Source organism: Thermobia domestica, chromosome 8 (genome assembly GCF_964235325.1).
Source record: "Thermobia domestica chromosome 8, izTheDome1.hap1.1, whole genome shotgun sequence".
NCBI classification, from domain to species: Eukaryota; Metazoa; Arthropoda; class Insecta; order Zygentoma; family Lepismatidae; genus Thermobia; species Thermobia domestica.
This window is the reverse complement of record NC_137461.1, coordinates 292,677,002-292,689,811: the sequence shown is the minus strand read 5'-3', so window position 1 is coordinate 292,689,811 and position 12,810 is coordinate 292,677,002. Positions and strand designations below refer to the sequence as shown.

The window sequence follows — 12,810 nt, the reverse complement described above, 5'->3', positions numbered from 1 at the left end:
TACTCATGTACTATACGAGGGGTTATCGTAAAGTTTTAATTATCACCAGGAAGTTATTAAGATGTGATGATTTGGTTTTTATGTGCATGATGTTAAGGAAATTTGTTCCTTTTTTTAAAATGTTATTTACAGGATGTGCCAAAAGTGACCTGCAAGATGGATAAGATTGAGACTCTCAGTGTGATAAAGTTTTTGAATTTGAAGGATAATACTGCCACACAACGGATTCTTCATTTGGGGAAACAAGAAAAAATCACCAGATGCGAGGTGGGGAGAATAAAGCGGATACTGCAATGCCTAGAAGCCACACGCCATTCCTTGGCTGACAGCAACTTGAGATGAATGAGCTGGTGTACTTTCAGGTAGGAGAAGAACGCCTTTCGAGAATATGCCGCGGCATTTCGTTTTCAAAGCATCGCGCAATTTACCCAGGAGATTGCTGTAGTACTTCCCAGTGACAGTGTGTCCTTTTGCAAGATAATTTGTGAGGAATGCCCCACGAGAATCCCAAAAAACGGACAACATGACCTTCTCCCCTGACTTTTGTATCTTTATCTTTTTTGGGATGGGGGAATCGACATACTACCACTGTATGCTCGCGGTTTTGGTCTCCGTATCACACTGATATATCCACGTTTCATCCATGGTTACCAGACGCCCCAAAAAACTCTCTTTATCCTCTTGTAACAAGTCAACATCTGTTGGGAAAGATCACGCTGTGCCTGCTTCTGAAAAGGTGTCAGCAAAAGAGGAACCAAGTACACAGATACCTTAGACACGTGAAGTTCGTCTTGGATAATTTTCCAGACATTACCATAACTAAGACCAGTCTCAATCATAATCGTTTGGATGGTTACACATCTGTCTTCGAGGATTAAACACTCTACTTTCTTCACAATGGCTGCATCGTCCGTCAGGGATTGTGTTTAAGGTCCTGGTTCGTTTGTGAGGGGCATATGACCAATTTGGAATGTCCTTTTCTACTTCACAATGGTGTCATAAGATGGACAATCATCGCCATACACAGCCTTTATTTCGCTATGAATTTGTCTGGCATTACTACCCTTCAAATGCAGGAACTTTATCACACTGCAAGCCTCAATCTTATCCATCTTGCACTTTGGTCACTTTTGGTACACCCTGTAAAAATAACACTCATTAGGAGTTAATTTCCTTAACATCATGAACATAAGAACCAAACGTAATACTGGCAAAATTTCGTTATCATATATTAATAACTTCCTGGTGACAATTAAAACTTTACGATACCACTCGTGTATGAAAACTTTCAAGCTAAATCACAAATTCTTGGAAGGTATGTAATTGAATAAAACATTTGTAACACAGATATAAAGAGTATATTAGATTCCCTAACTATTTAAACATAATTTACAAGCATTGTCAACAGCAGAGCCAAACTGTATCACATCCATTACAACAATTATGCCATAGTAACAAAGTTGTTTTAAAAAAAAATTAACAATAAACTGTTTCCAATAGTTCGAAACTATGTCTTAGAAAAATTGTACGAGTTGTCTTATAATAATAATAATAAAATGTTCTAGTGAAATCCGTTAAAGTTGAGTGTTCAAAAGTTTTCGTACAATTTATTACTGGCAATAATTAACGTAGCAACTGCTAGATGGCTTTATGCAGAAACGAATCAACCCACAGACTGAATTTGGGACTGATTATTAGAGACCGGTTATACAGGCACTTACAAATGGAAAGTAGGCACTTTAAATTTAAAAAGTAGGCACACAATCTAAATAATTAAGGTAAATATCCAATTAAGTTAAGCTATACGTAGTGTTGAAATAATCTAGAAACATATCAGATCCTTCTTACAAGGTACATTCGTGAAGTATCCCTGCAGGAGTCGTCTAAAATTGATACAAATGCAAAGTTCTCCACGGCCCAATCTCTATTGTGCTAATTTTAGCGGCCCTTTATGAGCCTTCATATATTCGGAATTGAATCATACACATCATTCGGAAAATTGCTTTTAGTTTCTTTATTTGTAACTGGACATGAATGTGAGCATTGGATCAAATGCAAAACAAATTGGATCAAGTATTGCTTCTCTGACACATGTTACCCACCCCGGCTGCCATCTTAGATCCACTGTATTGGATTCCACTTTCGGTTTCTCAAATCGGAATAGGTGCAAGTGATACATCAAATTCATGTACATTTTTCTCGGAAATTCATTGGTGTAGTAGTTTTACCGTAGCTTGTGCCGTTTGCAAGATATTGCATTTTAAATGTCAGGCACTTCATTTAATCAAATGGGATCACTTGCACCTATTCCCATTTGAAAAACTGACAGCTGAATCCAATATGGAGGATCCAAGATGGCGACCGGGATGGGTAACATGTGTCAGCGAAGCAGTACTTTATCCAATTTGTTTTACATATGCCCACATTCAAGTCCAGTTACATGTAAAGAAATTAAAAGCAATTTTGTGTCCGAGCGTTATAGCAGTGTATGACTGAATTCCGGATATATGAAGGCTCATAAATATGCAAATTACTCATATGGGCCGCTGAAATTAGTACAATACACATTGGGCCACGGGGAACTTTGCATTTGAATCAATTTTACACGAATCCCGAGGGGACACTTTGTGAATGTACCTTATTAGTGCAAAATATCTTATTCGTAGCAAAAAATAGGAAATTCTTTCCATGTGTATCCAACAAATACATTCTTTACAGCACTTTAACACTACACACAGAAATCCAGAGTTTTACAGTACTTTACCCGCAACAGTTCTGAAGGATTCAAAACAGAAGCCATTAGTTTTTAGGCCTAACGAGTGGCAGTGACTAAATATCAAATGGAGGTATTTACTATTACAAAACCCAAATTACTACATATCCATCAATCACTTATCATACTTATTCTGTCATTACTTCCATATATGTCACTACCATTACAGAACACCTTAATAGACTGATTTACTAAAAATAATACAAAATTTATCATTTTTCTTTAGCTTGTTTTTTCATAAGTGAAAGGAGATAATGAAATACAACTTACTACAATCATAGACAATGTTAATCTACAACAGAAAATATGAACCTGAAGATGAACGCAATGTCTGCATTCGAAACGTCGGATCAATACATTCACTTGCCCGAGAAGAATTCCTAAAATCAAAGTAGGAGTTGAACCCTGATGTGGAATTATTTAATCTTTTGTTATCATTATTATTTTTCATTTTACAGAAGAAATACAAACTTCTATTGGAGAGGAGATTTATGTAGTTATTGCAATCAAGTTTTAATTTTCAATAACATGTACAAAAAAAGGAAAAAGAACTGCTCATATTGAAGTATATACCTGCCAAAGAAACTTCAACGTGTTTATTTTTATGATATCCCTAACATCAAGAAATAGGCATTTTGCTAATTATCCGATCTCTAGTGATCATATTACTTATACTCTTCCAAAATACTAATAAAAGTACTGAAATATTAATCTTCCACTGGAATTTCGATACAAAATGTCTTTTGACCAGTTCCGATAAATAAAATCGACTGTTTCACATCCAATTGTGATGTTAACAGAATTCTCCAATTTCTGTTGGTTGATCAATTTCTAAATAACGCCATCCAATTGCTATTCTCAAATACTGTATACAAAAATAATACTGAAAAATAATACGCACTACAATCTATAATATGCTGCATTACTACCATTGAGAATATATGGACAAAGAAAATTCAATTTATAGAAAATGATTTTGATTTTGATAGTTCAATTTCTAATTGTAATCAACAATAATTCGTAACTAAGAGAGTTAAATAACAAGCGATAACAGATGCTAACAAGATTTTAAATCCAGAATACTTCATAAAATGAGAAGGAAACAAAATCAAACCACATGGTGTAACGGCCCGATTTGTGGGCCTGAGCGCTCCACGCCATCTGTTAGAGATTGATGGAACTACGTCCAGCCTAGCGACGAACAAGTGATCATCGCGATGCGTCATCTTGTCTCTAACAAGTCTATCAGGAGCTTTCTAGACCTAGGAGACGTCACGTCTTTTATTCATGTGACTCCCCAGTTTGTCTCATGACACTGAGTGGACGCCGAAATTGGGGAAGCACAGACCGGGAATCGAACCCGGGACCTCGCTGATATGAATCCAACGCTCTAGCCACTAGACTACAGTCATAAAATGAATAGGCGTACGCAATGGCGGATCCAGGATAAGGGAGGGGCTAAAACCATAGTTTGCCGTTTTATCCAGTGTAAATCAGGATTGAAGCCCATTTTATCCAGTGTCAACCTGAGCGTCAAGGGGAGGCTATAGCCTCTATAGCCCCCCCCCCCCTGGATCCGCCACTGGGCGTACGTACAAAACCAAAATCACATCTGATGCATGGAGTTCTTGGTTCGATCCCAGCTCCTGCCATGTGAGCTTTGTGTTGGACAAACATCATATGTGTGGGTTTTGTTCGGGTTCCCCCGTTTCCTTTTGCCTTGGAACGTATTCGTAAGGCGTTAAACTACATAATAAATAAATATCTGACCCGAAATATTGACATACAACTCAGAACAAAATTGACGAAAATGTAAGAAGCGTGGCGTTGCATCGATGTAAAATATTTAGAAACATAAACTATTCGCTTTGAAAATGTGCAAAAGGAAAAGTACCCATAGGAAGGCCAGGATTTTTAAATATATGAAACAAAGATGTAGAAAAGAAATCTGGATGGAAATGAAAGGCTTGGCTCAGGATAGGGAAGAATGAAAACCTGAATCAAACCAATCGAGAAATTATTAAAATTGACGAGTGGAGACCCTAATTCCGTTTACTGCGTCTGTAAGACTTTTACTGGACAGTTTTGGCTAATGAAGCCAGGTTACAAGTAGCCTTGTTCACCAAGTTAAGTTACTTGGAAGAAGATCAAAACACTTTACAAAGACATTTTGCACTTTCAGTATAAAGGTTTATTTTGCTACATAAACAGCTAGTTTAACAAGAGATCTCTTTTCAAAAATGAAACGAAATATTTAGTTTAACGTCCTACGATTATGTACCGGGGCTAAGGGAGACGGTGATGAGAAATGAATGAAATGGTGGAAGGAAAAAAAGTGAGAGCAAAAGGAAGAACCCCAGAAAAGCCACACACACAGTGTTTGTCCACCACAAAGCTCACTTGGTGCAAGCTGGAATTGAACCAGGGCCCCACGCACCTCTATCACTGAACCACCGGGGCCCGTCTCTTTTCAACTGTGAAACTTGCACTAAAAATGCAAAATGTCTTTTATGAAGTGATTCGATCTTCACGTGAACAACTTAATCTACTGAACAAGGCCACAGCTTAAGTCGATGAAACAGCCCAGTAAAAACTTTACAGATGCTATCAACGAAATTAGTGTTTACACTCTTCATTTTTAAGAATTTGATTGAACATACGTCAGTTTCAGTCTATGAGTAAATAATAATAATAAACCGTCTGCGAGGGAACAATCGACAGAGTTCTTACTAAAATAAATGACAATCGGGGTTTTAATTTCCATTTTATCTCTGAATGCTAATGATTCAATCGTTCCGATATTCATAATACAGTAGAAACGACACATTGCGTTATTTATAAAGGAATTTTTAAATACATTAATCTGTCAGAAATTCAAAAATATATTAGTCCAAATTTTACTAAAATTATTTGCATTCCTCACTGTTTTATTCATATGGATTAGGTATATTTACTTTTGTTCTCTGATTATTAAAGGCAGTTTGTAGAATAAATAATTAAATCGAAAAGAAATTAAATTAATCTAACATTCAGAGGCTATTCTCTTTGGATTAAGAGAGATGATAATATAATTGAGAAACGATGACAAAAGCACTGAATAAAAAAGATAAACTAGGAGAGAAGACACCTTCTGAAGAGAAATTTACCTCTTGATGTTGGAAACAGCAAATCCTATCCTAACTATATATAAAACTACATGAACTGACATAAATTAGCGGGGCATTTCCGGTTGACGTGGAAATTTGAAATCTGGCATGATTGTAGCTTCCCAGGACTAACCGACAGAAAAATTGCCAAAAGTAAATATTTTTAATTTATAGGGGATTTAAAGAGAAGATGAAGAAATTCCCCATGTTATTTAAATGGGCCCTTTTTGGACCTGTAATTTCGTATTTTGGGTACTTGGAACTGGAATACAAACTTGAAATTCGGTATGCTTGTATATTTTCATTATCGTTACCTAAGAAAATCAATAAAAATAAAAATTTCTAACTTTAAAGCGATTTTACGGGGAACTGAAAAATCTTTCCCATGTTATTTATATGGGGCATCTTCTACACTCCAAATTGTTTAGGAACTTCCGGCAAGATTAGAATGATGAAATTTGGCATGATTATAGCCTTCTAGGACTAACCTAAAGGAAAATTACCAAAAGTGAATATTTTTAAGTTCTAAGGGGTCTAAAAGATGATGAAGAAATCTCCATATTATTTAAATAAGCGTTTTCTTGGGATACAAAATCTTATCTTTTAGATAGTTGAAATAGAAATAAAACCTTGATATTCGGTAGAATTGCGGGTTTAAGAGGTTCGAGCAAAGGCGGGGGAGTGGGGGCGGAGCCCCCAGCTAGCCAATTCTAGTATTTATGTAGAGCTACATCCATCTACTATATACAGGATGTTTCAGAGCAACACCAACAACGTTAAGAGGTGAATCCTGACACGAAGATTAGACAAAACGTATAGCCCAACCTGGGTGCAGAAACTCGTCGAAAACATGAAAAAAATTAACTTTAAAGGTCCATAGCTCCAATACTTTGGGAGCTACCGTAGTTTGGTCAAGACTTCACTTAGGAACTAATAAGTGTCTTATCCAAATATCTATGTTTCAGAATCCTGCGGACTTCCGGAACAATTTTTATAGAGGTAGTTGGTGAGTACTTTAAATTATATGACAGTAGCCAAACTCCCTCTACAAAAAATGTTGCGTGAATACCACAGGATTCTGAAACATGTATTTTTGGATAGCGCACATATTAGCTCTTAAGTGAAGTTTTGACCTGACTTTGTTAGCTTCCATAGTTTTGGGGCTATGGACTTTTAAAGTTCATATTTTCATGTTTTCGGCAGTCTGTAACTCCGAAAGGAAGCATTTGTGCACCCACGTTAGTCTATACTTTTCGTCTTATCTTGGTGTCAGGAATCAGCTCTCAACCTATATCGGCATTGTTTTGAAAAACCCTGTATAGACTTTCTTTTCATTGGAAAAAATGAAATGAAATCTTACGTCCCACGATTATGCCGGTTAGGTTGAAAGAGACGGTGATGATGAGAAATGATGGAATGAAGAAAGTGGAAGGAAACGGGAGAAACCCGAGAAAACCCACGCACATGGTGTTTGTCCACTACGAAGTTCGCTTGGCGCGAGCTGGGATAGATCCAAGGACCCCATGCACCAGAAGTGAATGCTCTACCACTGAGCCACCGCGGCCCCTTTTTTCTTTGGAGTTGAACATCGAGACACGATCTAAAATTCAATGTGGGATCGAAATAGAATGAAGGAATAAAAACTACCAAGTCCGGTCATACAAGAACTACAAAAATCGAAAGTTATATGTCCATATACTGAATCCTCTTTCCATCTTATATACTCAATGGTATATTAAAGAGTTCATGTATCCATATAATATTCTTTAAAATATGTAAACAATATCCTGACATAAAAAGAAATCACAAAATACAGTAACAGTGTACTGTGTACAAAGTTCACATTGTTTATTATTATCACATTCAACATGTGAATGTCATTCCTCAACAAGATGACTAGAAAGTGGCTAACTAATAAAATGTAGCTGCAATCACAATCCATAAACCTGCAGTAAAGAGTAAATCAAAACCTACGAAGGCAGAAATGCAGATATTCGTTTGTATAACGCCAACCACTAATGTTTGTATCTGTAGTAATATTTTAGAAAAAGAATGAAACGCACACACTTGTATTTATATATATATATCACATATTTGGTGGACGGGATACCCATCTATACCGAGAGAATGCTCATGATGTTAGCTGTCTTTTGAACTTTGACTTTCTTTGCTATGCTTCAATCGAAGTTTCTTAATTGTACTTGAAGGCAGAGATCCAGGAACTTTAAAAATGCTCTGAAAGTAAAGAAAATAAATAAATCATTAAAATAATTGCTTCACTGTTGCAGCGAATACTTTATGTCAATCATCCTAATTGAAATAAATTACGCCATTATCTTAACCACTTCCAGGTTCACTTTATCCAATGTCCAGGTTCTCATGCACCAACCCGAGCTATTAAGTTTTCCGCATTTGTTTCAATTTAGACCAGCACGAGTAAACTCGCATTTTATTTCAACGACCGTTCTTTCGTGATTTATTGCGAGATATTTCGTATTCAACATAGTTACGAAAATTTTATGATTTTTCTGTTAGTATTTCAAGTTTTACACTAGCACTCTTTACTAATTTACAGCAGCTTGTGTTTCCTTCAGAAGTGCAAACTCTTAATTTGTCAGTTTTAATCACAAAGTACTTATATCTCCAATTCAGAGAATTCACGAATTCTGCCATTTCATCTGTGCATAGCTATCAGTATAGTAATGTAAAGGGATCTGCATAATGTGTTGTGTTTAGCACCTGAAGTTTTTACTCTTCCACCGTATATGGGCAAAGACATAGATCAATGGTGGTTATTCTTTGAATTAATTATGCCATTTGAATTAAAGGACGCTTTCGGTGAATTTTCTATCATTTCAATTATGAGTTTAATAATTTCTGTATTTTTTATTCTTTTTTTTAAATAACTTATTGTTTTGCTTATCAAACAACTTGATTTATACTTAGCAAGGGAAGAACGTAGGCTGAAACTACTTGAGAACAAGATCCTGAGACGAATATTCGGGCCGAAGAGGAACGGAAATAGGGAATGGCGAAACATGGCGAAAACTTCCTAACGATGAACTACATAATGTATACGGTTTACCCAACATTGTTAGGGTCATCAAATCTAGGAGGCTTAGGTGGGCAGGTCATGTAGCCATAATGGAATAAAATAGGAACGCTTTTAAAATCTTAACTGGAAGATCAACAGGAAAACGATCATTAGGAAGATCTAGCGCATATGGGAGGACAATATTAAGATGGATCTGACAAAAATAGGATTACAAAGTAGGAACTGGATCCAGCTGGCTAAGGACAGAACTCAGTGGAGAGCTTTTGTGAACGCGGCATTGAACTTTTGGGTTCCATAGGCCGTAGAATTAGTTAGTTAGTTATATTTCGTCCTCACAATTGCAGTGGACATCTTCAGGCGAATTTCTCACAATTCAACTAAATTACACTTATTTATACCATTGTAAGTATTTTGATGTTTCTACAAATAAAAGTACACTATAGTGCACGAAAAGAAGATAGAACAATGGAAACAGGTGTAATTCAGTGTAATTCTGAGGAACTGGTCTAAGGATTTACACAATTGTGAGCACGAAATATTGCTAAGTATACTGTAAATCAAACTGCATATTGAGATATACAAGAATATCAGAAGCCGTCAAAAAGTTTCAGGAATTTTGTAGCAGCTCTTTATTATCACAATATCAGTTCTCATCTACTTAATCACTCTTCCAAAGTAGGTACACTCATGTCCAAAATTATTGTCGCATGTCTATAAATATGTTGTTGTGGGAATATAATTCGATAACGAATTCGCCCGGTATTTCTTATAATGTTAGTATGTGTATAATCGGCAAAGACATGTATGTGGCAAATTTAATGTCAAAAGAGAAGAAAATACGAACAATAAAACAAAAATTAAACTTTCTTGTCCATTTAGCAACATTTTGTTTTAGTCGTTCTAATTTTCGTATTTATAGTTCTTTTCCTATGAAATTCACCACAAATATACATTTCCCGATTATATATATAGTATCAGTATTAAAAGTACCCTGCAAAATCATTATCAAATTATATTCTTACAAGAAGACAGTTATACATGTGCGACAATCATTTTGGACATGAGTGTACCTTGCTCCACCGCTCCTGCTAGTATTGGAAACACCGATGAAAGTCCTTTGTTTGGTATCTTTCGAAGTTCAGTCTTTGAGTGGGTTTCGATTTTTCTACGATGAGAAAGGGGTACCTCTGAGCCCCATTTTTAGCTTTGGGAAGAGTCAAAAATCCGATGGTCCTAAACTGCTTTTAAGGCTATTAAAAAGTCTCTGAAGCAGCAGAACCCATTTTGCTCATGAACTTGATGTTTTGCGTATTTTCGAACTGCAACACTGCACTAAACTGATCACCATACACTCCTCTGTTCAGTTACATTACTCATACTCTGCCTGTTATGACCTGTTCATACTTGTCAGATTCATAATTAGGCATCCTAAGGATTGTACTATATAACATTAATTGTAATTAAGTCAAAAATACCAGAACATTCCGGGAACTTTTCGACTGCACCTTGTATTTTATTACCTACATTCTATGCTGCCATTATGACATTACCTACATTCTATGCTGCCATTGTGACATTACCTACATTCTATGCTGCCATTATGACATTACCTACATTCTATGCTGCCATTATGACATGACCTACATTCTATGCTGCAATTATGACATGACCTACATTCTATGCTGCCATTATGACATTACCTACATTCTATGCTGGCATTATGACATTACCTACATTCTATGCTGCCATTATGACATTACCTACATTCTATGCTGCCATTATGACATTACCAACATTCTATGCTGCCATTATGACATTACCTACATTCTATGCTACCATTATGACATTACCAACATTCTATGCTGCCATTATGACATTACCTACATTCTATGCTGCCATTATGACATTATCTACATTCTATGCTGCCATTATAACATTACCTACATTCTACATTACCTACATTCTATGCTGCCATTATGACATGACCTACATTCTATGCTGCAATTATGACATGACCTACATTCTATGCTGCCATTATGACATTACCTACATTCTATGCTGGCATTATGACATTACCTACATTCTATGCTGCCATTATGACATTGCCTACATTCTATGCTGCCATTATGACATTACCTACATTCTATGCTGCCATTATGACATTACCAACATTCTATGCTGCCATTATGACATTACCTACATTCTATGCTGCCATTATGACATTACCAACATTCTATGCTGCCATTATGACATTAACTACATTCTATGCTGCCATTATGACATTACTACATTCTATGTTGCCATTATGACATTAACTACATTCTATGCTGCCATTATGACACTTCCTAAGGTGAACACTCTTTCAAAATAGTTTGCATATATTCCGATCAGCTCTCTGTATAGTTCAAATAACCTACAACTAATACTTACATGCATGAAATCATGGCACTGCAACACGAGCGAATCTTTTGTTATGTCTTTGAAACATGCAGCTAACGAAGTGAAATCACCACATTCCAGCAGCGCGCTTTCATTTCTTTTGATAAGCGTCAATCCAACTCGAAACATGATCTTCGAACCTTCATAGAAAAGGCAATCCCAAACGCGAAGAACAGTCTACAAGGAAAAAATTACAAGACATCGTATTATATAATATACATGACATTAAATACAATACATGTTCACAAATCTAATAATAAAATCAACCGTTTAATATTAAGCAGTGGAAAAATATGAAAGGTGATTCAGAAAGTAATGCCTCCAAGCCCATACTTGGCTAATAGTATTGAAAACATTCTTAACTGTTTATCATTAATGCAGTGATGTTTAAGCTATAGAATGTCACTTGTTTCACCTTCCTCTCTCTTCTCGTTCCAAAGGAATGGAGCAATCCCTGTTAATCATTAATGCACTGATGTTTAAGCTATAGAATGTCACTTGTTTCACCTTCCTCTCTCTTCTCGTTCCAGAGGAATGGAGCAATCCCTGTTAATCATTAATGCAGTGATGTTTAAGCTATAGAATGTCACTTGTTTCACCTTCCTCTCTCTTCTTGTTCCAGAGTAATGGAGCAATCCCTGTTAATCATTAATGCAGTGATGTTTAAGCTATAGAATGTCACTTGTTTCACCTTCCTCTCTCTTCTCGTTCCAAAGGAATGGAGCAATCCCTGTTAATCATTAATGCACTGATGTTTAAGCTATAGAATGTCACTTGTTTCACCTTCCTCTCTCTTCTCGTTCCAGAGGAATGGAGCAATCCCTGTTAATCATTAATGCAGTGATGTTTAAGCTATAGAATGTCACTTGTTTCACCTTCCTCTCTCTTCTCGTTCCAGAGGAATGGAGCAATCCCTGTTAATCATTAATGCAGTGATGTTTAAGCTATAGAATGTCACTTGTTTCACCTTCCTCTCTCTTCTCGTTCCAAAGGAATGGAGCAATCCCTGTTAATCATTAATGCACTGATGTTTAAGCTATAGAATGTCACTTGTTTCACCTTCCTCTCTCTTCTCGTTCCAGAGGAATGGAGCAATCCCTGTTAATCATTAATGCAGTGATGTTTAAGCTATAGAATGTCACTTGTTTCACCTTCCTCTCTCTTCTCGTTCCAGAGGAATGGAGCAATCTATGGCATCCAGTGGTGACGTCCGGTTGAAACAGCGGACTGTGTCATTGAACTTCCGACTGCGGAAGGTTGTGCGCCCAGGTACACTCATGTTCAAAATGACTGTCACATATCTATAACTGTCTTCTTTTAAGAATATAATTTGATAAGGATTTTGCAGGGTACTTTTAATACTGATACTATGTATATAATCAGGAAATGTATATTTG

The 12,810-nt window shown here is 36.3% G+C and overlaps 1 protein-coding gene across 1 annotated transcript in view; it reads right to left on the bottom strand.

Moving 5' to 3' along the window:
* Positions 1-1,335: 1,335 nt before the first annotated feature.
* Positions 1,336-12,810, bottom strand: part of LOC145693717 (growth hormone-regulated TBC protein 1-A) — a gene marked incomplete at its 5' end in the record, with an annotated part of 42,482 nt that continues 31,007 nt past the window's right edge. The window contains 2 exon segments of the mRNA XM_081770001.1: positions 1,336-8,154; positions 11,405-11,590. Coding sequence (XP_081626127.1) covers positions 8,059-8,154; positions 11,405-11,590 — 282 coding nt within the window. The 3' untranslated portion in view covers positions 1,336-8,058.